The sequence below is a fragment of the Folsomia candida genome, unplaced genomic scaffold (genome assembly GCF_002217175.1).
Source record: "Folsomia candida strain VU population unplaced genomic scaffold, ASM221717v1 Fcan01_Sc001, whole genome shotgun sequence".
In the NCBI taxonomy this organism is placed as follows: domain Eukaryota; kingdom Metazoa; phylum Arthropoda; class Collembola; order Entomobryomorpha; family Isotomidae; genus Folsomia; species Folsomia candida.
The window spans coordinates 26,086,091-26,113,512 of record NW_019091193.1 but is presented as its reverse complement, the minus strand read 5'-3'; the positions used below and the strand labels follow the sequence as shown (position 1 = coordinate 26,113,512).

Sequence of the window (27,422 nt, the reverse complement as noted above, 5' to 3'; positions counted from 1 at the left end):
CTTATTTTCTGGGTGGAGAATACCAGAAAATTTTAATTCCAGCATTTGTATGACGAAAAACAACTTCTGCAAGCTCAATTTATTTGTTTTTTCTCAACTACGGCCCCGAAGAAATTGCCAAATTTGCACCAAAAGTTAGTGAATTTGTCCAAGACAGGATGATAATGTAATGTCAGAGAGGTCTGCAATACTCATTTGGGCGAAAGGTCGTCTGAATTTTTTTTTCTGCGTCTTTCCCTTTGTGCTTCTTTCACCCTGCATGTTATCTGGCGATTATTGAATTATGGTGATAATTATAACGAGGCTTGTGCTGCAGTGGGCATTTGCATGCCACGAGGTCAGTGTTCTTATATTATTATGACGGCGCCAATGCATTTTTACTTCCGGATTCTACCGAATTCGGGGCCACCACCAACTGCTCCATAGAAAGAATCCCACCACCACCACCGCGCTCCCACGTATTCATATTATTTACCATCTCCCAACCACACACCAACGGACGGATCACCAACAGAATTTGGAGTTATCATAATAATCAGCAGTGAATTTTAAACGTAAACAGTGCACATATGTCAATGTGCAATAAACTATTTGATTGCTGAACTATAGTTTTATTCTGTGTGTGGGTTATCTAACAAAACTCTTCCAAGACACAAGACTGCCATTAAGTGTGTAGTATAGTATAACAGATGAGTTTAAATTACTTCCAACGTTTAGAAAATTGCTCAATTTCAACGTGAACGTGGCAGACAAAGTTCCCCCTAAAAGTAAGTTTGGAATCCAAAGTTTGGAAAACATTGTAAACTAGGATAAATAAATTGTTTAAAACTACAATCCACAATTATCTTTTATTCTTTTGTAAATGATAGTTATACTTTTAGAAACTGATAACTGACAAAACTTCTGTCATAAAGAGTGAAGGAGATATCCTGTTGACGAAATATGAGGTGCTTTGCTCAAATATAATTACAAATTATCTGACCACTAATTACAAATTAGTTGGTCTGATCTTGCGTGCATATGGCTATTAGAATTAGATAATATTATTATCAGGTTGTGACTGGAAATTTGGTTTTATATGACCAAGCAGTTTGAAATTTGAATCTGGGTTGGAATCTTAGAATTGTTGTTGAAACATGAGACATTTCTTATCTTCCATTTCTTAATGTGACCCCAACTATTATGTATGAAATGAAACGTCTGTCATTCCAGCTTGGACTTCACCCTGTAAACTAACAATTAATATAATGAAATATTGAGTTTTGGGGTCATTTACTTACAAATTAAACAAAAAAATCATCAAACATTGTTACTATATTGTCATAATATGTTTGCGTTTTCATAACTATTACTTAAGTTTTACACACACACGTGGAGAATCAACTTGGCCCAGATTGGCACCCGAGCGCTTCAAGCCTCCCCTGAAATCGTTATATGCATAGAAAAATTAGTATGCGTACATTCATTGTATGGATACAATGTTGGGGTTTTAGCCAAAATGTTTCGCTAGTCATTGCAATTGAGAATGTGCTAAGTTTTTGCACGCATGATGTCATTCTTGTCTAAATATATGAAGTACAAGTATATGTTTTATATTTTTACTCGACACAGAGTTTACAAGTACGCAAAAGCAGCACTTCACATATGATGACAGAGCAACAAAAACTACTAATCGGTTATCCCCGATAGTATTTGTGTAGTATGCACATGTCAGGGCACAGATAATAAATGTAGCGTCCTCTCCACCATTCATGATTGGTGAATATGTAGGAAGTGCATTTACTCGGGTTATGTACGTAGTATTTCAAAATAGCTATAACATCACTTGAATAAAAGTTTGACGGCTTATCTTGTTTCACTAATGTTGTACATACATTATATTAGAAAATGCGTGTGTGCGGTTGGGTTAATTAGTCGAGCATGTCTAATTTGTTTTGAAGGTCATTTTATTTTATTAAACACGTCAAATAACATGCTTCCTGTAATGTCCGGTATTTAGCATGGGCTTACTATTCTCCACCATGTCTCAAATTGCATGACCTCCGCTGTCTATCCCAAAATTGCAAATATATGTATATATGTACAGCAAACTTGCTGTGTGCATGCATAACTGAATGAATGATAATACTCCTCCAGCCAATAATAATTTGCAGCGCAAAAAAGTGGACATTTTATAAGCGGAAATATGTCTCCTCCCCCTTCAGCAATCATCAATAGGAAGTAAATTATGATTCATGACAGCATCTGCACTTCGTCAGTGTCTCATTATTACTTGATACACTTTATGCTGTTCATCCATGATGAATATTTCATGGAAGGGTCCAAAACACTACGCGTGTGTTCATACATACGTACATACATCGTAGCAAAAGATAATAATGATCTGCCATACATTGTGTATATTAGCGCAATAATAATATGTTGCAAGTACGTGCCAGAGCACATATTTCGTAGATATATACGTACGCCGTCATGATGCACAACTAGTTAAGTCTGATGATACAACAGCGTCGAGACGGCCAAGGCTGCTCATGCAATAAAGAGGCAACCCGATTGTGTAGTCCAATAATTGGTGTAATATACAACCAAGTATTTACTCATAGCAGTTTTTTATTCTTTCCGTGTTTCAGAGAAGCAGACTAGCGTTGGTAAGAGTTGCAGTTTCCTGCTGCTGCGGCACAACAATTATTCGTGGTCTTCTTGGCCTTACTTTTCTTACAATCCTGGTGTGCTGTCTTCCAATCCATCAGCAGCAGTGGAACGTTGTGGATTGAAGTCGTTGCTGGTTGTTGCTCCCTGCAAAAAGTCAGCAATCTCATCATTTATTCATCAGCCGAACACAAACTTTGCCACTTGCAACAAATTTCAAAAAGTTTCATCTGCACTTGAAATTGAAGCAAGCAAAAAGTGGAAAAAAGAAGAAGCTGTGAATGGATTGCTGAATCTGTTGTTGGAAAAGTGACAGAAAATCGGCAGCCTTCTTCCGCATTAATACCAACCAACCATTCATCTGTTATCAGATCGGTCCAAAATCACATTTTGAAGATCAGCTACATATATATACTTGTGCTCAAATCCACTGTCATCAGGAAGGCGACAAAGTCAAAACACTGTGTGTAAGTGAATGTGTCTGTATGTGAAGGATATTCAAAGATACATTTTGAAGTCAACTTGGCAGCTTTAACTCTCTGATTTAGGATAGCCCATAGTAAGTTGCATTTGTATTACCAAAACAGTGTTGAATTAACAACACCAGCCACTACTGCAAGTAGTAGAGTACTAATTTCTGTAGTGGCGTTATCTCACTCACTCCATTACAGCATTTCATTGGAGCTGTTCGAGTTTTGGTGTAGTCGTCAAGCAAAGCCAGTAGTTTATCCCAGTTCTATCCATCCATCCAGTAGCAGTGTAGCAGTAAAAGCATTTCTTGCAACCCAGGAATTCTGGCTGAAGCCCATCAAAGCGAACAAGACGGGATGCCAGTCGGAGAAAGTCAGCAAAAGTGCAGGGAAAGAAGAGAACGCAGCTGCAGTGCTGACCTTTACGAGTTGGATGTATGAAACTCGGTCTGTTTTGCGACTCTGCCTGCATAGCAAAAAACTCAAAGCAAAGTCTATGCAAAACACGACCGGTGAGCAGTGCAAGACCAGCTCCCCGACGAGAAGCACATTGCTACTGACTCTGCGACGACAATATTCGTGTGCAGTGCTAATTTGAAACTGGATAAATTTATTACGCTATTATTCAGCAACACAATCTCGGGTTCGAATTACATATGGAAAACTGAGAGGTTTCTGCAATCAGCTAAACTTGATTTACAAGTATAAACTCTGAATCTCTTGTTGTTGTTGTTGTTGTGCAAGCGAGGAGTTCAAAGTTTTTTATATCCTCGTCCGAGAAATTATAAACATAGTACTTCAACACAATTGGATGATCTTTGATCTTGTGTTAGGATGATCTTGATTTCAAGAACTTAATTGTTAACTCTGCAACTAAAAGATTGCGACTTGAGTTACGCGTTGCAATTTCATCAGCTACCGTGTCAAAATAAGCTTAATATGACTGGAAGCAGATCAAGTAATGATGACAAGCCGGGACAGGTCGCCAATACGGACGGTGAAGATTCCGATGACGAAGAGAGTGAAATTTTAGAAGAGAGTCCGTGTGGAAGATGGGTCAAACGGAGAGAAGTGGTAAGTGCCATCCTTTTTTTGCCATTTTATTTCAATAGCCCAGCTGGTATTCACGATTTAAATACTACTAAATTACTACTACTTACAAATCAAGGTAGACAAAGTGGTTTGCAATGATTTTCTCTAATGTCTGGCGCAGTTAGTTAGTACGGTTTCTTTCTTACAGCAAATTATGATCAAAAACTGCATTGTGAAATAACTGCATTTCACTCACTTAGTCCTCGACATTAAGTTTGGTCGCTCTCTCTCCTTGTAAATAAATATTCGATGCATGAAACCACGACTGCAGTTTAGCAATTTGTAATCACCACTGTACGTATTTTCCGCTTTGTACTTCACGTGCAGCTTGCAGTTTTACTGCACTTTGATTGCATCTCATCAATCTCAATTCACAAGTTGAGTTGGTTTATAACTAGCAAATAATAAAAGTGGGTTGATGATTGTGAGATTTTTTTGTGTGGTGCACTGCTGGTGCAAGAAAGCTCATTTTTAAATCCAAATCAAAGGACAATTTAACCAACAAAGAAATGCATCTTGTAATTGCAGCGCATCGAATTAATGACACCGCATTAAACTAAATAGATGTTCATTATTACAGCCAGACGATCCTCTTGAGAAAGTTCCTTCTGGTGTAGCCTTAATTGCTCGAAATACACATACATGTACAATGTATTTAAATAGATAGATGCGTGTGAAAAAGTACATCAGTGGTAATTCGAAGACAGAGAATACAAGAAACTTCTTTCTTGCATATTTAAGTACCAAAATGCTATTTACTTTTGTACATAGTGTCATTTTCGTAGTGTTTAAACATGCATGAATTTCGTACACTTGGCTCGCACATGATGGCTACATCTCAATCCATGTAATGCGAAAGCTTTTACAAGAATTAGGTTGGAATTGGATTACAAACACAGTGTAAAATTATTGTTGCCATTCCTCCATTGAGTCCAAGCCTGCGACGTAGTAAATATGTATGTAAGTAGAATAACACAATTTCTAATTCTACAGAGTAAACACTTGTATTACTTATTACAAGACGAGACAAATGTGCCTTTATTTTTATGCACTGCCCTATTGCAAAAGAGGCGTTCTGGTGCTTTCAGTGTTCGGTTTTTGATTATGGCCCTGGGCCACGGAAATTTCTATATATAAAGCTGCCGTTTGCATTATAGCGTATCGTACATACATGTCCGACCAACTTTATTTTATATTGTGGACTCTACTAATCCAATCCATTTCACTGCAGACAAGTCATTTTTAGGCATTATTGACTACCTGACATTTGATGCATGCACATTTCTTTCTCTTTTATCTAACAAGTAATTGTATTTTATAGCGTTGGCGTCTATAATCTGTTATGGTCTTTGTGCTTGGCACCGCAATCTGTGAGACTGAGGAGGGTGTAAAATCCCTACTTTTTGCATTTGCTTAATATGTTCATACTATTCGCCGATTTTTCATCATCATGAAAGTTGGCATGCACGTCTCGACACTGAATCACGAGGAGAAAACTGAAATCCTGATCATGCAACTACAGGTAGTTTATAGACGAGATGATCACCATAGGGCGGATATGTATGTACTTATATTCCTCAAAATATGTATGTAATATGTACTTAAAAAACGCGAAAATATGCACGTAAAACATATTTTTCAACCGAAATTTTCTACTATATTTACATTTGATTTTCGAAAAGTTTCAAATTTGTAACACTCTTATTAATGAATTATTATGTATAGTATTTTAATATTCATGTAATGAATAAAATAAAACGACATTAGCCGTATTTAGAGATTTTCAGGGGTAATTTTATGACTTGAAAAATGGGGCAAAATGGATTTGCTAGTCGTTCACACGAATTAAACTCCGTTATCATGAAAGTACAATTTTTATCCAACTCTAACGTCTGAAAGAAGAAAAATATTTTTTCCTCAGGAAATCCTGAAATATGCATTAAAATATTGATATTTAGAAAAAAGCTCGAAATATGTACGAAAATATGTGTATTTACGAAATAACCTCAAAATATGTATGAAAATATGTATATGTACGAAAACTCTAAAATATGTAAAATATGGAAAACCATGTCTGAATTTTTGAAATCATGCTTCGATGGGATGTGAGTATACGAAGTTTTAGTAAGATCTGATTGGGAATGAAAAAGTTAGAAATACATACATATCCGCCCTCTGATGATCACTACCATAAAATGACAGTGTTAAGTTCTGGGTCGGTCCGTAAGTCAATGCAAGTCGCCCCGTAGAGGAGACAAAGAAGGAAGCGGAGCAAACACTGCATGCATGAATGCATGAACTGCTACCCCATACATACATCAACTGATCAACCAACCATCATTACTCATCAATAGTGGTTATCATGATAAGTGATCGTGATAAACACTATTAATTAATTATTTTAGTTTGAGAAACTCCACCCACAGCGAGTGGCATATCAATTCGAATGTATTTTTGACGCTGAATCCAACGCCATTAATAGTTTTGACCTCCGAGGCCCCCGTGACCTTCCCGTGACCGTGGCAGCCAAATATGGCTTATTCGTGATGTCGCATATCAATTCGAATGTATTTTTGACGCTGAATCCAAAGCCATTAATGGTTTTGACCTCCGAGGCCCCCGTGACCTTCCCGTGACCGTGGCAGCCAAATATGGCTTATCCGTGATGTCGCATATCAATTCGAATGTATTTTTGACGCTGAATCCGAATCCGTCAATAGTTTGACGTTAATTATAGAAGTTGGGGTTTATGGAACTGAACGGGAGCGTGAAGCGCGGGAATATAAATAGTTAGCTATGCAGTTACTCCCACACGACGGGAATTTAAGTAATTAGCTATTCAACTACTCCCACAGGGGGAAATCAAATTGTACTGTGACCAGGTTAATTAAAATGCAGTATGACTGGGGCAAACCCTCACTCTGATGTATGTATGTAGTACGACGAAGTCTCCACTGGGAATTATTTAAAGTATAGCATGACGGATTTTTCGCTTTCACCCCCCACTGGAACTCTAGAACCCGGCCTTGGCCGGGCTATACGCTAGTTTTGTAATAAAATGTCTCCCCAGAAGTCACTTTTCTTTTTGGCGCATCATATTTGTCTGCGTCATAATAATGTAAAAATAAAATCCAATTCACTTGCAAATAAATATGTCATTTGACTTGTATTTATTTAACAAGTGACTGCAATGTTTGGATTTAAATGGCGTCATTAGTACATTGGCTTTGCATTGGTGAGACAACATTGTTACACTAATTGTAAATAGTTTTGACACAATATTGTTTTATTTCTAATCTTTCTGTTGGGAGACAACTTTGTGTTAATTGATTATTTTGGAGAAAGCTGATAACTATCGCATATTTATTAGTGAAACAAAAATTATATTGAATTATCGATTGTAAAATGTTGACTGTGGTGACTGGTGTGTATGTATTTGGGTCATAAATTCCACAAGTTGTAAAGAATTTGATTAATGTTGAGCAGGTTATATTTATGCATGGATGCTCAGGTGCAACTACATACATGCGGAACGTTATACAACTTCGGGCCAAAGCGAATTCCGTCGTATCACAACTCTTGGCGATATTATGAATTGATGAATCTGTAAAAGCATTGGTTATCTTTATTATTATCATTCTCAAAATACCATGGGTCGAAATATACGTTGATGCGTTACTTGGAATATGTAACAAGCTTTCGTCCAGTGAGACATAACCCCATATATATTACGTATGTTTATAGTTATGGCTATTATTATTATTTACATCATTTTTGAATATTTTTCTATGACTTAAAAGTAATGTTATGTATATATCTCTGGGAGGAAATTATACAATTATAATAAGCTGCGCTTGCACGTTTTTTCGAGCCAGTCAAGTTGAGCCAAGTTCAACTTCTTGGCAAAGTTTTTTAAATCCTCTCTATGCAGTATTTAGAGATGGATACAGCACTTTTTGCATTTACTATTATTGTTGACTCCAGCTGTATGTAGCACCATGATTCCGTCTTTTTGTAGTAATACTGCTGTTCATTAAACATATACGAGGAGTGGTGTCATCAGTCAGCGTTGAAGTTCTGGTGGCATGCCTGATAAGATATTCACTAAAGCCTTGTTTAATGCACTTATGAACTCAAATCTGCATTTTAAACGCGGAGCATAAGAATTTCAACTGCGCAGTAACGGAGGAGTTTTTAGCACACGAGATTTATTGTGTTACTTCATCGCACAGTTTACAACAGATCAACCATAGTCTCTAATTCCACAGCTTGCGAAATTTAATTTACTCAGAGAAGTATAGTCAATATGGATGTACATTAAACTATTTAGCGCGTTTTTATTGCTCCAGTGACGAAATTAATAGTTCTTGTGTTGTTGCTTTTTTTTCTACGAATGTTATCTGTTAAAAATGTCCCGACTGACCAGCCTATCTGCTATAATAAAATAACGTGTATATCATAATCTAAGCTTGTTCATTGCATTTGTGATAAAAACAGGATGGATGATTTAAATTATTGCACAGAATGCAATTATGTACATTAATTGTGCATTACGTTTAATTACAACGAAACAGGTCATAATCTCATCGGTACATATCATCAAGTTTTGGCTACGATCATCTATGCAGTTTAGCACCACTTTGTTGGGTTTGGACATATTTGTTTGTACATCTGGAAATAAAAAGTATGTCATTCAGTTCATTTCATACTATCCACAAATAAATTATTTGATAAACTGGATGGAATCACTGGCGTCGCAGAGGCGCAACTCACTCTTAAGCTTAATGTATCTTTCCGTGAGACAAACATTTAAAAAATCGACAAAAAACTGTTGTGTTTGTAGTGCTCGATAACAGTTGAGTGGGGCGATTTGTCGTGTTTGACTCTGCTCATTGAACGACATTACGACATATTAACAAACAATGGAAGACTTCCTATTTTGATAGCCCGTCGCCCCGTCTCTAATGACTTACGAGGGTCTGTGGTTGATGGACGGATGTACCAAATTTATTGCTGGAATTGAACACCACATTTTAAAAATCCACACAATTCCCAGTATTTAAACTAGTACTAGTTCCAATATGTAGTGGAATCTATTTATCAATGGATGACGCACCCTTGGTAAACATCCGCAAATCTGGTTTAGTTGACCAACAGTTGAGCAAATAATTTCCAGACTTGTTAATTGAGTTACTCAAGTTATTAATTGCATGGTTAAATCATGCCTATACACTGAGGTATTCTTGAATTGTGGTCCTCATTTTTGAAACATTTATGATTTATGTCGACAGATCATAAATCATAAAAATAAAGCTAAATAGATCAAAAAATTGGTTTCATACCAATTAAGAACTTTGTCAATATGAACTCGTAAAGTGGATTGTGTGTAATGTTTTGTGCTGGCGTAGACCATTATTGTCCTAGACCATAAATGACCATATCCGTTCCGTCCTCCAATAATAGCCAGTTAGTTAGCAGTAAAGGTGCACAATTAGCATGAGCAGAGGTTATTATTATTATTGGCTTTGGCTCGTTCAATGTTAGTCTTGAGAACTGTTGCCAAAAATAAATTTAAACGATTTGATTTACGTAAATGCACTCGGCGAGGCATTTGTGTGGGCAACTAAATTCGCTTATGAACAAAGCTCCGCGGAGCAGATCTTCAACGCAACCGACACTCTTGCCCGTTTATTACTAGGTTTTGTCTTTGGTCCCCTCGTTCTTCATTGAATGCCACAATTCTCACAATACTATCTTGTTATATAATAGGGATACTTAAATTTCCGACAAGCCAGGAGTCTACCACGGCCAAAGGATATCACCGACTTCTTAGCATGTGGCGCAAGTTGGCCTGTAGTGCAACAGCCCGACCCCTCCCTCTCTCTCCACTGCGTTACATATTTTATGAACGTTCCCTAATCGTTCGTCATTTGGCGTGTGACTTTATTTCAAAACCAGGTCCGGGTCACAACACTAAATGGAATGAAGCATATGCCCACGCTTCATTGTCCTGGTTAAAATAATAAACATTATTGTGAAATAAATATGTAATGTTGATAATACGTGTAGGAATACGCCATTACCGATAAGAGAAGCATGACTATGCTCTACTAATTTGTCCATTGCAATGCATTGCATAATACCAGCTCAGACAAGAAAAACACTAATTGTGTACGAAATTTGAACAAGTACTGACTGCATATAGCCATAAACAAGAAGCTTATTACTGATCACATCACATCCGTTCTTCGATCGGGTTAAAAAACGGGAAGGAGTACGAGTCTTCGTCAGACCAGTCAAGCTTGTTTAATTTTGGATTTTGGGTGAGCTCAGCGACTCCCGTTTTCCGGCTTGCATAAATTAATTGAGGAATGTGGAGAAGGAAGTATACACACAGAGAATTATGGGCATTACATTCTAATTTAGTCATAGTAAGCTGAACTAGCCTGGTTTGAGGATTTATGGATTGTTATTTTCATTCAAATTATTCACTGTCAGTATTAATAAGTACGAAATGATAAAGGTGTTGAAAGAAGAACAAATGACATCGTAAACTAATTCACCCGAATTTGGTTGTAAACATTTACTTTTTCAGATTAACTATTGGCAAGTTTTTTAGTACGCGAGTTTGTGTACCACTTATCTATCAATATTCTTAACTCTCTTGCTGTTGCCAATTTTTTCATCTAATGTAATTAAGTGCATGACAGGTTCCACACTCATTCACGTTATTTTAGAGCAAAATCAAGGTAAGACAAGCTTACATATTAGCTCAACTCTTGGGTTAGGCCAAGGTTTTTGGCTCGCCAGAATACGTACTACAGAGCGGAGCAATATTACAAGTTCTTGTTCAATGTCAATCAACATACGCCGAGTAGAGCTTTCTTTGTGATGATGAACTATTCACGATGTGGGGAGAATTCATCTTTAGTTTTCAATCTATTTCGTGTGCTCGTATGTTGGCCAGCCGGTGAGGTGCATTTTGAATGCTAAATTCAGACCAGGCAAGTCGACCCGGAGACCATCCAAGTGTGTCAAGGCCTATTCTGTGCAACTTTCCTACCTACCCGAAATGACAAAGAAGTCGAAACTGCATCCACCAGCACAAGCATACTATTGTCTGACCTGCCCTTTTCATGTAATGCAACCTAACCAAAAGTGACATTCCGAGCGCAGCCAAATTGCTGACGAGAAAAAGTCTGCTTTGTCTCCATTGTTTGGCTGGCTTTATTTGGAGAAAGCTGAGGTTGTGCAGAAACAAATTCTCTCTCACTGCTTCTTCGAATAATTTCTTGTTTGAACAATTAGAGTTGACTGTCCTGACTGAACTAAAAGATGTATCGGATATTGGGGTGCCAACAAAAATAGTTAATCGATTATTGATTCCGTATTGTGACGTCATTCGGTGAAACAATCTCCCTATGGAAGTCAGTTGAGGATGCTCTGTAGATGAACTTACATATTAATATGTGTGAAATAGAATATTATGATATTAGAAAGGTAAAAGTTCGGCAGGAAGCTGCTCTACTGACGACATACTTATTTACATACCTAACAGAAACCATATTTATTCTAAGAATTGGTTTCTTATGAACGAGTCTTTTAATTTTTTAGCATTCTTATATACATATACCTAAATCTGCTGAGATTTGTACACTAAATATTTCTGCTACTATTAGTGGGGCCTACTTTTGCATACCTTTTTGTCAACCAAAACTATCAAACTGTGACATGCTATAAAGTAGCGATGATATAAGGTTTTGTATTTTTTTAAATTGTGTATGCACATTAAGTGCACATTTTGTCATAATATGTACATGTTTTCCTCTGTAATACATTTTCATTTAGTATTTTGTTGTAAATAAAGTGGCGAGAACGTCCAGCTATAAAGAGTTCGTGAAGCATCTTATGATGATGTTGTGTTGAGTCGTTGAGATTAAATAATATCCTGCTGAAGGATGGAAATTGGCTTTTGTAAACAAGTTCGACAACCTTTTGTGTGGGAGCTTTGTTCGATGTATGCAAATCAATCCGTGCCACTTTGAGTCCTATGCATCGTTGGACATCAACTCGTTTGGCACAACGGCCGGAGATGAAGTTTCCTTCCAATTAGTGATTTTTTATTAATGAGAATAAACCATACTTTTGACTTTGCAAGGTCACCCATCACTGTCAAAATGATGCAGCTACTTGAGCATGCACGAATCAACGATGGAAATAATTATTTTTTAAGAGTGGGTGTTCGCAGATTGCAGATCGTGACTTAGCATCTGAATAATCTTGCCACAGCAAAATATCAAATTAAGCAAGGACGCCAGACAAGTCTGTAAGATGTGTTATCCTGCCTATCAAACTAATAATTACAGGGTAATTATACCATTCTTGGAGCTGTTTTCATGAAATCAATGTTGCAGTTTGCCGAGGGCAATTGTCCAGCAAGATAGTTGCGCTTATATTTAGGTGCATACAATACATTTTTCTTGTCAATTTCTCCAGAAATTCGTGTATAAAGCAGCAACCATCAGTCAATTATTGAGATGAGATTGAGTCTATGAAGTGTCCATTTTATTTGGAACTCGAAATCAACAACAGCTGGAAACATTTCAAGTTCCAAGTGGATGTCGCCTCGTATCATATTATGAAAATCAAATTCCAAAAAGTTCTCGTTGTGACATTCCATTATGGCGTGCAGCGAAGGAAAATGAATCGACTTTTACTGCAATTTTGCTGATACACTCTGTTCATCGTCAACGTTCGGCTCGTTGACTTCATGCATTCTAACAGACATTAGCCTTGTCTCAAAAGATGGTGAACACCAAGAGAGCAACAATAAATAGGGCGTAAAATCCCAAGGAGAAAGCAAACCATAGAGAAAGTCATTCATTGTGAAACATTGAAAGGTCAACTTATAAATTTACTTTTTATCACTAGCATGCAAATTACTGTCAAAATAAGTCAAGGTTAAGCGCTTTTGCGTTATGGATGATATTTGTAAATGAAAAATATGGACACCAAAATTCACCAAATTTCAGTCAGAGTAGTATTAAACAGTTCTCCTCATCGTAATACCTTCAACCTTGACATGAACTCTGGATCTTGCCTTTTATGCTGAAAATAATTGTCTGACATAATATTTTTTATGATGACGTCTTCTCCTAAATTACTCGGGGTATCAAGTGGTAACTGCATGTTATAGCTTGCAATGAATAAATTAATATTTAAGACCTGAAATATGTACATGCATGTCTACATAAACCCATCCTGGAACTTTGGTCGACCTTGCCCTGGTGACGTAAGGTGGCAAGATGTGACTTACCTACAAATCAGCTTTTAATTCCCGTAAGAGATGGTTTGTTATTTGCGTTGTTGTATTTTCTGTGCTTTACTGCGATGATATCTGTTTGTAAAGTTGAATCTTTTGCAAACTCTATGTTCTGCAATGTCCAACTTATCTTTTATGATGTTTGAGTTGAGTGCGTCTTTTAATAGCTGATCTTAGGTACTCATGATGAGTGGATTTGGTGCATCCAAGGTTGAATTGAAAATATTCAAGTGCATAATGACATAAAACATGATGCGACACAAATAATCGCTGTGCAAATCTGCCCGTTCATGTACTTGTCCGCTTTGATTAAATTAAGGGATTTGCACATTTTGTACTTTCACTTTTCACATATTTGAATTATAGAATACTGACCTGTTCATGCATACGTACATTTCATTAGTAAACCTCGCTCCTGGAAATTGCACTAATCCTAAGAATCGCATGCATCCTGTGAAGTATTCATGCAAGGTGAATTATTTAACCTATCCAATCCAAATTTGGAGCTGAGGAGGAAGAGCCTGCACCTGCACTGAGGTGCACCTGCTCCTGTTGTTATACAAGTCACTGCCTTATTACACACATAATTATTTTATGCGAAAGGTGTCTCACTATATGAATTTAGTTGGACTCATTTATATAATTTGGTTGTGTACAAAGGTGTCCATCCAGTCGTTCCTGGATACAACTAGCTCTTCTTGAGGAAACAATAAAAGGAGAGACATAATTGGATAGGTTTTTTAAATTTAGATGCAATGAGCACTATTTATAAGAGTGACTCTATTGGTTGGTTTTCCGTGTGTCGTCACTTGTTATTGAGATCGTGACAAATGTACATGTTCAATTGAGAGGAGAACAAGCATTGGAAGGGAAAGCAAACGAAACCCAAAATGAGATTACTTGTAATTTCCTCCGAGACTTTGATCAGCCTAATGGAAAAAGAAGGTTTCTGAGGACTAATAATATACCTACCAACACGAGGAAGATATCAACAAACTTGATGGAAAGGAATGAATGAGTCTGGTTCGCTTTGACTCGCTGGGTCTTTACCTTTTCCTAAGGATATCATCGCAAGTAAACGACCACGCAGTAGAACTAGTGACCAGACCACCAAATGCCGTACAAAATGAATCTGTTAGTAAAACGTTAAAGTCTGTCCGGATGTTTGCGTGGACATGTTTTTCACTTTTCAGTTCATTCATTGTTGTTTTGTTGCATTCGTGCAGGTTCTTTGCCACGAGAGGTGAGTGGGAGAGGATTAAATGTGTCTCTTGGGACTGTCTACGTCATCCAATTGAAGCAATTTTTTCCCGGAGAATGGCGGAGGCGTTATTTTGTGTCAAATTCCAAACACATCCGCCACACCCACTGCAATCGAAATATGCAAATGAATAAAGTCCAACTATTATTGACGGTTTTCTTTGCTTGTTGCCAGTCTTCATTATCAGGGAATTCAAATAGGTATACTTTTAGGGCATTTGCAGCATTTTGATGGCAGGTATTGTTTTTTGTTGTGATTATGTTACTGTGTCATGTTTACTTTTATTATCTCCATCTATTTGCGTATGGTTGAATACAAAGTTAAACCAAGTAAAATAAATCGATGTCAAATGAAGGGTTAGTAAATATATATGTAGTTTCTAGTATTAAACTTCCTACTCGACTCCACAATTCCACATGCAATATTTATCGATTCTCACATCTTACCTCTGTTTAGGTTGAATTTGGTGGTACTACCTACACACGGTCAGAGTTGGTTTACTTGTTCCGTTCTTGGTTGCATCGATTTTTCATGTCAATGTTACAGTTATTAATTACGGAAAGTAAAGCAATGGTTGGCTGCGTATTGTCCTACTTGTAGTTCATGTCCACTTTCACCGTTGATGTCAAGGGTATGCATATTTATCAACCTATAGGTTTACCTTCCTACATAATATACTATTGCATGCAATTTAAGGTTCACTGCAGATTTTGGTCACAGGGTCCTGGACGTGGTTTTGTTCAATGTTATGACTTTTGTGAAATTGATATCCAAATCTTTTTTTACCCTCCTAATAACAGTGAGCATGCCCACATAATTGCAGAATTTGCCTGTTGGTCACGTTGTCTATTTAATTATTCACGTTTTGATTACATTACACGAGTATTCCATTTCACGACGAGGAGGGAATATCCAACTGTCCGTCTGTCTGTCAATAAGTGAATAAATTTGTTACATTTTTCCCGAATTGGACGAGGTTTTAGTTGTGTCCATTGTGTAGGATTTATTCTGCTTGTTTGGAAGAAGAGGATAAACAGATTACATGACAAAACTACTAAAAAGGAATTTATGACCAGATTTGTCATTCCACTGGAGTGAAGGAGGACAACAAAGGTTGAGGAGGTGGTGAAATGATGAGTGGACAATGCTGCTTCATTATTTAACCTACATACATACTCTCATTGTCAAGGTCACTTTATTCAACTTATGTGTGCAGTACTATGCTATATGCCATTTTTTTGACACAAAATGAAACGACACAATCTGCACACGATCAGGAACAGAGGATTAATTGCTCATATTCGCGAAATAAACTAGAATAATAATAATAATAATATCGATCTGCTCATATCACTTCCTTACGTGGGCTAAATTTTGAAAACTCGTTTGTTTGTATGATTTAGCTTTACATTCACGCAATTTTCTATTAATCATTGCAAAATGGATTTTTCACTCATCGTCATATTTAGAAAACAAGTATTCCGAGTTGATGAGTTGCCCCAAACTTGATTTTAACTTCGCCTTTGGCGTTCAACTCGCATGCGACTTTGTGGAGCCTCTTATTGTTTTGTAATTGTGCATAATTTAGGTTCAACCATGTTTTGCTGCATTTATTATCAGTGAGTGCAAGAAGGTCGAGTCATGTCAGGTACTTTTAATTGTTGAATGTGGTCATATTCACGAATATTTAAATTAAATGGCCAATACCTCTCTGTTTAATTATTAATACTTTTTTACGAACTACTGTGACTAGAAATAAGTATGTATGCAAGCTCAGGAAGTTCGAGAGTTCGACCAAATCATGTGAATAAGTAAATGAGCCCTGACTCGGGCTAAAAAGCAAAAAAAAACGATTCGCTGTTTATAAGATTACTCATGCTTGGGGTACGTTCATGAGGTTTATTCGAACTTGTTGTTGAGGAGTATAATTGGTTGGAACCATTGGTAATGACAAATTGGGCTGTATCTTATCATTGGGAAATTGGGAAAGACACAAGTTGAATTAGATTACAGAGTGGTTGGCGACTTGGTGGTGATTAATGTACACTCCTGTGTCTGGTAGTTTTCCGTGATTCCAGTTCACAAGTGGTTCGTTCGTTCGGCATCTTATTCTCAAATCTGACCTCAACTGGATATGGGTGATTGTGGTGCTTGGTGCACAACATGGAATAAATCACTGCGGCTTAATTATTCCATCGCAACATTCAAGAAATGCACTTTAATTGGTGCACGGATAAAATAAAATGCTTCGACTTAATTAACTTATAACCATCCCTGATCTTGGAGAACATTATTTTTTGATAGATTCTGTGATATCGCATTTATTGCAAAAGTAACATTCAACACAATCTTATTTTGGTAAATTCAGGTTTTATTAACTAATTGTTGAATCATATCTTATTTCACGTGCTTATTAAGTAGCTTCAGCTACTTTATGTGAAGACTTTGTCTGTCTGTCTGTCTGTCCGTCTGTCTGTCAGCAGGATATCAGGAGAACGGATCGAGATAATCGAAATCGGTTTTCGCCATCATACATAGGACCCCAGGGGGAGGATCCTATCAACTTTTGGGGGCAACCGGACCACACCCCCTTTGGCGACAGGGGGTGTGGTCGGGGCAAAATGAGATTTTTAGTGCAATTTAATCTATAGGTGAAATAGAGTAAAATTATGTGTTCCGGAGTTGTGCCACACCCCCTCGGCGCCAGGGGGTGTGGTTGGGGCAAAATGAGATTTTTAGTGCAATTTAATCTATGGGTAAAATTAGGTGAAATTGAGTGAAATTAAATGAAATTAAGTGCTTCCCCGATTGTGCCACACCCCCTCGGCCCCAGGGGGTGTGGTTGGGGCAAAATGAGATTTTTAGTGCAATTTAATCTATAGGTGAAATAGAGTAAAATTATGTGTTCCGGAGTTGTGCCACACCCCCTCGGCGCCAGGGGGTGTGGTTGGGGCAAAATGAGATTTTTAGTGCAATTTATTCTATGGGTAAAATTAAGTGAAATTGAGTGAAATTAAATGAAATTAAGTGAAATTAAGTGAAATTGAGTGTTTCCCCGATTTTGCCGCACCCCTTCGGCGCCAGCGGGTGTGGTTGGGGCAAAATGAGATTTTTAGTGCAATTTAATCTATAGGTGAAATAGAGTAAAATTATGTGTTCCGGAGTTGTGCCACACCCCCTAGGCGCCAGGGGTGTGGTTGGGGCAAAATGAGATTTTTATAAAAAATTAATCTATAGATGAAATAGAGTGAAATTAAGTGTTCCCGAGTTGTTCCACACCCCCTCGTCGCCAGGGGGTGTGGTCGGGGCAAAATGAGATTTTTACAAAAAATTAATCTATAGGTGAAATAGAGTGAAATTAAGTGTTCCCGAGTTGTGGTGGGACCGTTTGGGGTGAAGTACGTCTGAAGCTACTTCCGTATGCGCGTTTGCGACGGTTTATTTCAATAAAGAACAAGCCATCTCTCTTGATTTCTCGTACATATGGCATATGTAGCAAATAGTGAACAACGGAGAAAGTAAACTGTCGTTGACTCCTCTTCGTCGAGTCTTGCCGTGCAGTATATGGATTTGGATCGATTTTTGCTAGCTCAACTGCACTGCTGGCTGTGCTTTAGCTACATCTTCATGACATCACCGAGTGTTCACAACCTCATAGGCGAAAATGCTAACGTGGACTCAATTGGACACTGCTGGAAGTCTGGAACCTCTTTGACATTTTGGTTCATATTATTCTTCCATTTTATGGCATCCAACTTCCTATTGCAAAAACATCTTAATTTGTACACTTGTTGGATGCAATAATCCACTCGCTGCTGGAGAGTAAAAAGAGATAGCAACTTGGCTTATGTAAACCGTGCTTTGATCATGTACTGGCTAAAAGACTTGTAAAGTAATGAACCTATCCTTAGAAATTAAGAAACGTACATTTCGCAGCTGTGTATTCCTCGACGAAAATTGATTGTGGGTGGGTGAGCGGTGTTACATGTTAGAGTAATAATCAGAAGAAATGCTTTTACGCTGTCACCATGAATTGGGTCTCGCGTGGAGGGAGAAAGTATACGATCTCATATTCGTCGGCTTATACATACTCTGTGCGTAGGCGACAAGATTTCCCTTTCGCAACCTCGAAATGAGGATTGTGTTGTTATTCATCATCCACTTCACTACCCACTATCCTCATATCGACCATATTTGTCCCTTTCTGGCCAGATATTATTTTGCATAAGTTAATTTTGGTAGCTTTAGGTTCATACTTTCCCCAGATTTGACATTCTTCTGGACTTTGCTGATGATGATGCTTAACAAAATTATCATTTCTACGTGTTAGTACGATCATTTTTAGCCCAGGGATTTTCGCAGTGAAAATGTGTTTCCTAGATATTCAACTTCATGGTGGGTTCTTGTCACGTACTTATTTTCGAGGTATATAAATAAAATACCAAGGCGGCTGTCCGATGTGGTGTAGGAGAGACTTTTTACTCAGAGACTCAGAGAAAAGATTGCTCATGCATTCCTTGCAAAATTCCCATGACTCACATCTCATTTACAAAATGCAGTAAAAGCAAGTTCTTCACCCTCCAGTCTCGCAAGGATTACTCACCTCATCGATCCGGTATTAAACTTTCCCAACTGTCGAGTATTTTCCTACTCGCCATGCATTCCTATTACCTTGGTCCTGCATGTGCATTCTTCATGAAGCCGGCTGCAGCTAACGTTTTGTACATAAGTCAATGCTGTCCAATATGTTTATTTCTAGTGTGCAAGCCCAGCAGAACTGCTTACGTACCCAAATTGCTGGCACTTTAGTAGTTGCATGCATTTTTAGAAAATTGCCCTAATGTATCGTGCCGAATGAAGCATACAAGCCTGTAATCATGTATCATTAAATAATGCAACAAGATTTGACACTTTGCCAATTTGCATGTGCCTTCTCCGAGTACAAGCGCCACCTAAAATAAAGAAATGCAATATGTGTATCTGCAAAGATATGGTTCAGATTTTGCAAACAGAGTGTCCCCTCTTATCTCCACTTTCTTCTCAAAGTAGCACCATTTAGGTTTTATGAAAAAACACTGGGCTATTGAAGTTAAAAAATGAACCCTGGTTTGTTATGACATTTGATTTTCAAAAAATTTCAATTTCAATAATGCAATAGTTGATGCTTTACTTAAATTGACTATTAATTTCAGGTGGACCAACGTGATGTGCCAGGAATCGATTGTGAGTATTAAATATTCACGTTTGCATATGACATAAAGATAGGATCAATACTAAACTGAATGAAATTTTACAGGTGCCTATTTGGCCATGGACACCGAGGAGGGTGTTGAGGTTGTGTGGTATGTGGCTTTATTTATAGTAATGCAATGATTAGCACAACTTTCTTCTAACAAATTCTTCTAACCTAACAGATGAAAAAATTGTAGTTTATGAATTAAAACTTACAACTTTTTAAGTGTGATGCATCTTTGTCATTCACTTTCACAATAAGACACGAACACATGAAAACTTTACATCAGTGTGTATACCAAATTCTAGGAACGAAGTCCGCTTTTCGGAGAGGAAGAATCTAAAGGCTCAAGAAGAGAAAATAAGACAGGTCTTCGATAATCTGACCCAACTGGAGCATCCCAATATTGTCAAATTTCACAAGTACTGGATGGAAACCAATACGGATAAGCCACGGGTGAGTTGAATTCATGAGCTTCCAGGAATTTTCAGTCAACAAATAAATATACGTATACATTATAATTATAATAACTTATCATTAATGTGCAAATCGTCTCAATAGGTTGTTTTCATTACGGAATACATGTCTTCAGGTAGGTTAATAACAATTTATTTTTTGCATGTATAATAAGCAACAACGGAATAATAACTCTCTTATTACAAATGAAACCTTCAGGATCCTTGAAGCAGTTTCTGAAGCGGACTAAAAAGAATGTCAAGAGATTACCACTTCAGGTAAGATGTGTGCGAGTGTAGAAGATTTAATTACTCGTAGGAGTGTGTAACACCTAAAGTGGAGCAGATTGATAAAACTAATTTATATTTAAGGGATGGAAACGATGGTGCACCCAAATTTTATCCGCTCTACGGTAAGAAAATTTCGAGGCGTTGGGCATGGCGTCTGGGAGTAGAAAATATGAAGCTTTTCCATTCACATACAGTATGTAACAAAAGTATAGCTACGATGACATATTTTTTATCTCGACATGATGTCGTAATATTTCAACTTTGAAACTCCGTACAAAAATGTCAAAACTATCTGCCGACAATTTCCTCGTCGCCGATTTTTAATGTCGCAGATAGGTCAAAGGTCAGGATTATTTTTTTTTTAAAATTTGAGGCGTCGAAAAAAAAACTTCGTGGATAATTTTTTTTTAACTTTGCAATATTTTTTATTGGATGCGGCATGCGTTTTGAAGAATAATGAGCTTTGGTCGGACCGTGTACGATTTTTTTGGCGCCCACAGGAATTTTTCGCCCAGGACAAGTTGGAGGTCTAAAATCGCCGCCTTGGCGAAAATTAAAAAACTAAAATATACGTTTGCATATAGAGGGTCCGGATATGTAAACATATATTTCAGTTTTTTAATTTTCGCCAAGGCGGCGATTTTAGACCTCCAACTTGTCCTGGGCGAAAAATTCCTGTGGGCGCCAAAAAAATCGTACACGGTCCGACCAAAGCTCATTATTCTTCAAAACGCATGCCGCATCCAATAAAAAATATTGCAAAGTTCAAAAAAAATATCCACGAAGTTTTTTTTTCGACGCCTCAAATTAAAAAAAAATAATCCTGACCTTTGACCTATCTGCGACATTAAAAATCGGCGACGAGGAAATTGTCGGCAGATAGTTTTGACATTTTTGTACGGAGTTTCAAAGTTGAAATATTACGACATCATGTCGAGATAAAAAATATGTCATCGTAGCTATACTTTTGTTACATACTGTACAGTACAGTTTTTTATGCAGAGAATGTTTATATATATACGTTCTTATCAATCTACAATGTGTGTCTGCATATTCTACCATTTTCAAATTCTAATGTATCGGATCGATTGCCAAGTTTGAGTTCAGCAATGCATTAGGCTAATCATAAAGTTTTTCCAGTTTTTGCTAAGTTTTAAAACTTTATTTTTAACTGAGGTCAAAGAAATGACATCAAGTCAATTCACTCGTCGCTTCATTTGTCTTGTTGCAATTTATCAAGGATTTTGTAACTCGTTTTCCAGATACTTACATTCCTGTTCGCCCCCAATCATCCACGGGAACCTCACTTGTGATACAATTTTCATTCAGCACAATGGGCTTGTCAAAATTGGTTCAGGTGAGTCATCCAACTCAACTTCCAACACTTCTCGAAACCACCCGGTCGATGACTTTTAAATCAGATGGAGAGTTTGATCTGTTTAGGACAAGTTACATACTTTGATACATACCTTCCCCTAAATCGCGGCCTTGTAATTCCTGCCAGAAAACACATGCGTTTTATTATCCTATTCTGAAATCCCACGAATGCTGTCAGGTTTTGTATCAAAGTGTTTACCAGGACATATGTACATAGCGCCGTTGAAACTTCCAAGAGGGCCACATCCAATGTGAACATGAGATGGCCGCTTCAACGTCGATTAGTATTTATATACTATGTGCATAGGTTTCTTTTAATCATGTTTTCTTCCTAGAAACACTTTTGTCGTATAGAAAGATTTACAAGAAATTAGATGTGTGGCGACAGATTGTCTGATATTACGTGCAGGAATTCGGGCCAGGAATAAGGAAGTATTATGAACTATGACGGGTTTCATTCATATACTAATGAAGATTTAGAGTCCCGTCAGATTTTCGGATTCCGTATCAAATCATCGTCAAAGCAGTAGACAGTGAAGGAAGACATTATCTCCACGCTCGGTTTAGTTGTGCATTAAAAAATAATGTTGTACGATGATGGCGTAAAAGGACAGAGCTGGCAAATATCCATGAAAAATATTTAGTCAGGTGGGCACAAGCCAGTCACTTGTGTTTTTTTCTATTCTACTTTCAACTTTGATGAGAAATGGTCCGGTTAATGGTTGGTTGGTTGGTGGAGTTATTTGAGGAAAGACGTTCAGCTAGAAGGAAAGCATGTATCTAAGAAGACGACTAAAATGCATAGTTCAAATTATTTTTTGGCAAAACAAACTAATGTATTTTTTCTGCTCTTTTTGTTGGATAGTCGCCCCTGATGCTATTCATCACCACGTCAAATCCTGCCGGGACAATATCAAGAATATGCACTTTGTTGCTCCCGAATACTCGAGTAAGTTTGATGATAATGTGTAATGGAGGTTTGAAATTTTTCCGCATTATTTTATATTTGCGACCACCTCATTGTTTTACTTGAGGAAAACAAAGAATCTCCGTATATCGTACCGTAGTATGTTTTTTGCACTGTAAATGTTTGCAAATACTTGGGATTGGTTAATAATGGTATAATAACCTGTGGCTTAGTTTAACCTCTTCTTGCTAAGAACAACGTTAATGTCGCACTATGTACACTGGTTGGCTTTTCACGCTCCTCCGTTCGTCTCCGGAACATTTGGAACACCAAGTTGTGCCTTGCTCAACCGTACTTGACGTGCCTTATGACAACGAGGAAACCTTTTTATTTGCTAGTGAACATTTATTTTTACTCAACGTAAGGTGTATGCATGCAACGTAAAGAGCTCATTTGATCCACCTCTTTCTTCACAATCTTAACTGAGAACTTTAAATTCATTAGGTTTCCGTATTTTGTTTGAAATTGAGAGATTCGCAAATACAATAATTAATCTTACACTATTCAATCCGTTGCATCGAGACTTGCCAGACAGCCTGGCACCAACCAGAAACAGTGTCTGTATTTAGATAGGCGTGTCTATAACGCATGGGATGTTAATCCAAATCCAGTATTTCATTTGTCGAGTCAATTTCGAAGCAAACAAATCAAGATAAAATTTCAGAGTGACATTAGCAATTGAACATGGCAAAAAGGATGTTTAAAGTCGGTATGCATATTGAAATCAGCAAAATATACATTTTTAAAATCGCGAATTAGGTTATGCATTCAATATTGGCCTACGTTGATCATAATTAGGTGATTATTAATGTTTTATATTTTGCTTCCTTGTATAGAATCCTCTTCATCCCTCACATCCAAAGCGGACATTTACTCGTTGTAAGTAATCGTTTAATATTTGACCTGTAACATAAAATAAATGTTTCAATAAGTGCATACACACGCAAAACATGAACAGCATTGTAAGCAAGGTTTACCTCTATTTTGAGACGTAGGCCATACCTTTCGTAGTTTGCTAAACAAGACGTAACAATAGTTAAACATTTTTTTGTAAATACAGGCCAAATAAATTCAAAATTATTGTTTACTTGAATTACTAACCATACTTTTTTAACATTTCAGCGGGATGTGCGCACTGGAGATGGCTGCGTTGGAGATTCAAGGAAATGGCGATTCTGGGACTGGTTTGTTACAAAACAGAAGAGATTTTATGAATTGTAAATTGGCTTTTGACAATAACGTGAATTTATTGACCTTACAGCAGTCACCGAAGACCATATAAACAGGACGATAGAGTCATTGGAGCAGGACGAGACGCCATTGCACGACTTTATTAAAAAGTGCCTCAACAACGAACCGCAAGACAGACCTACGGCTCAAGATCTTCTGTTCCACCCTGTGCTCTTCGAAGTAAGTAACAATAATTTTAGGATTATGTGCTACCTTTCTTTGTAATATTCTTATTTGTCTTTGCAGGTCCCTTCCCTAAAATTACTCTCAGCCCACGCCCTCCTAAGTTCGGTTGGGTGCCAAAATTTATGTAAGTGTGTAATTGATCTATACTGAATATTACAATCAATCACTTTTACTACACTATTCTCACAACTAATTTTATCATACTTTATTGCAGCAAACATCTCAGAAACAATCAGTGATGAAGTTCTCCTTCGTCATTACGGTCCGAACGTGATTGTAGCAGAAATTAAACATACTACCTCAGCTGAAAGTGAAGATGGTCAAGAATCGCAGTTAACTTCTGTTCAATGGAAGATGTCTGATGTGCCAGTTTCTGAGAAATTAGAAAAATTTGTAGAGGATGTAAAGTAAGTTATGTTTTATTTCTATGCTGTTTATATGTGTTGCATATGATGAGGCGAGTGTGAGGTAATTTCGCTGATTACGATGGAACCGTTGATGAACAAGTATAAAATGTGTTTCTAATTTTCTAGGAGTTCGACATTCAGCGGCATTTTTATTTGTGTACTAATTTAGGGGACTTTTGGCTTGCAGAATCTATTTAACGGGGTGATTTTACTCATTTTTCAGATTTGGAATATATCCTCTAACTTGTTTTGAGCTTCCACAACCCCTTCCTCCACGACAACAAGCTTCCAGAAGTCCAGAAGTTATTGACAGCGTGAAGTCAACTAGTCCTGAACCATTTGACAATGAAAATAGACGTGTTGTGAACATGATGTGCAACGTCAAACGTAAGTAACAAATACGCACGTAAAGATTTAATTGTGGTAACATGTCAACAACATTTTCAAAAAGGAGGACAGTAACACCAATCAAGGCTTATGCTTGGTATTTAGTGAACATGGTATAAGCAGATAGAAATATTAGATGCGCGTCTCGGTCCCAAAATTATATTACGTCTTATTATTGATATTTAAAATCTAGATTTTAATTCGGCTACTTTCTGTCCTTTTTTGATATTTGACTAGGTTGATATTTATCACGTAAATGTATATACTAAAAACAATCATTAAAAAATTATTTTGCTTACAATGTTTTTGTTTTTTCAGCTCGTGACGAAGGACCCGGATTACTTGTACTTAATAATTTTGTTCTTTTTCTTCTTCTTTTACCAATAATTTCGTCCCTCCTTACCGTACAATACATGAAGTGTTCAATTTTAGTGTAGAGTCTAGTCAATTTTTGATACCCATTTTATAAGAAATTTTGATGATGATTTAAATGTGATATATAAATGCAAATGAGTGCAAATTTCAGTAAGGTAATTGTTCCTGTGTGGGTAAGTTTTGTCTTCAATTTTTGTTTGATTTGTCATTTACAGTGTACGATTCTGGTCAGAATGGACGATAAGATGAACCGACAACTTTCAACAATTGTTGATGAGACTGATACTCCTTTCGATTTAGCCAATGAATTGATCTACCATGGTTTTATTAACGAGGCATAACCAATTTCCGAAAATATTTATGCCTTGCTTCTGTTTGAATTCAACCCGATCTACGTACACATAAAATCCCAGTTTTTGTTCCTTTGCACTTGATTGTGTGTACAGCGTATTTCAATAATAGTTCATTCATTTGCTCACTAGTAAATCTTCATAACTATCGGACAACCATGAGAGAAGGTAACCTATTTTTGAACAAGATGGTAAGATGGGAATTAATTTTTAAAACACTCTGTACACCGATTGTAGTTTTTTTATATAAATAAATTAAGAAGCATTCGATGAAAAGGTCGGGTTGTCTTCAAGCATACGGCACGTGTGGGCCCTCTGTATTGTTAGGTCGTCGCAGCTAGTAAATTTCCTTTTTTCCTGTGGTCTCAGGCTGATCGTGATAAATTGGCGAATTTGATTGACAACAGACTGAACGGAATAGAGCGAACATCGCAGAGCAGCAATTCCAACATACCGTCACCACCAACGCTTGCACCCCACGGAATTAATGGGAGCCCAGTCTTTTATCCTGTACCAGTCAGCTCACTACCCATAAATCCCGTTAGCTAGTTGCCATTGTTAAAGTGACCCAGCCGCAATTGCTTCGAGCAGCGTCACCAAATCAGCCGTGTTACCTGCATTACGTCGTCGTTTTTCTTGTCGCGTACCGTTTCGGATGCCAATGTTCCAATCTCGTTTTCTTGGAATGTGATCACTATGATATAATAGCCCTGGAGAACACGAAGAGAAGATGATGCCTGTTATGATTGATTACCATTTATATGTCTGCTACTAAGTACTCTTAAGCAAAGTTATTGAATACGTAATACTATTATCTATATTCTCGAAAGCTGTATATTGCACAATAGTTTGAAATTAACCGTTTTTGAGCAACGAGAGAGAAAGAAGAGAGGATCAACCGATGAACGTGAGCCCGGATTGCTCGAGATTCATGCCACTCAAGTCTCTTTGACAAATGAGCTTCAGATAGAGTGATTAGTGTTTGATACGTGCTCTGAAATATTCTATTATTTGCGAATTACTCAATTACGTCTTAAGTACACGCAGGTTGTAATGTTTACAAAAGATTTTTGAAATTTCTTATATTCCATATTATTCGATACATTACATATATTGTGCTCCTCCACCATGAACGACTCCATATTGATTGCTCCCCCTTTGAACACCGTTTTAATCATGTTAAAAAACAGACTTAAGCGAAGAATATGCGACGAAATTTCCTTATGTATTAAATTTAATTTTTTTAATTAAAAACGCTAACCGCTAACTTCGTATCGATTCTTGTCAATAAAGCAAAAGACTTATGCCAAGAAAAATAAAAACGAAACAAAAAGAAAGCAAACTCGAGAACTGCATGAGTTCGGAAAATA

At 37.2% G+C, this 27,422-nt stretch overlaps 1 protein-coding gene and 1 long non-coding RNA gene across 6 annotated transcripts; one reads left to right on the top strand and one right to left on the bottom strand.

The window, feature by feature from the left end:
- The first annotated feature begins 472 nt into the window (after nt 1–472).
- Nucleotides 473–27,402, top strand: LOC110842492 (nuclear receptor-binding protein homolog). Of its 3 annotated transcripts, XM_022088240.2 has the most exons (20): nt 475–767; nt 2,631–3,208; nt 3,321–4,193; nt 19,987–20,017; nt 20,091–20,136; nt 20,336–20,483; nt 20,589–20,619; nt 20,703–20,761; nt 20,855–20,895; nt 22,036–22,130; nt 23,016–23,099; nt 23,954–23,996; nt 24,240–24,301; nt 24,379–24,527; nt 24,594–24,657; nt 24,748–24,940; nt 25,164–25,327; nt 25,646–25,671; nt 25,918–26,037; nt 26,422–27,402. In XM_022088240.2, the coding sequence occupies exons 3-20, from the start codon at nt 4,059–4,061 to the stop codon at nt 26,599–26,601; spliced, it is 1,671 nt and encodes a 556-aa protein (XP_021943932.1). In that variant the 5' UTR covers nt 475–767; nt 2,631–3,208; nt 3,321–4,058; the 3' UTR covers nt 26,602–27,402. The 3 variants fall into 3 exon arrangements, with proteins under 3 accessions (XP_035702890.1, XP_021943932.1, XP_035702889.1); XM_035846996.1 differs by lacking the exon at nt 475–767 and having other exon boundaries at nt 2,528–4,193; XM_035846997.1 differs by lacking the exons at nt 25,918–26,037; nt 26,422–27,402 and having other exon boundaries at nt 473–767; nt 2,631–4,193; nt 25,646–25,861.
- LOC118434161 lies at nt 8,400–9,823 on the bottom strand. 3 transcript variants are annotated; one of them, XR_004833808.1, is made up of 3 exons: nt 8,985–9,823; nt 8,766–8,882; nt 8,400–8,645 (listed from the first exon to the last, which is right to left on the bottom strand). It is a non-coding gene; the product is annotated as an uncharacterized LOC118434161 (long non-coding RNA). The 3 variants fall into 3 exon arrangements; XR_004833809.1 differs by having other exon boundaries at nt 9,554–9,823; XR_004833807.1 differs by having other exon boundaries at nt 8,766–9,823.
- Nucleotides 27,403–27,422: the final 20 nt, after the last annotated feature.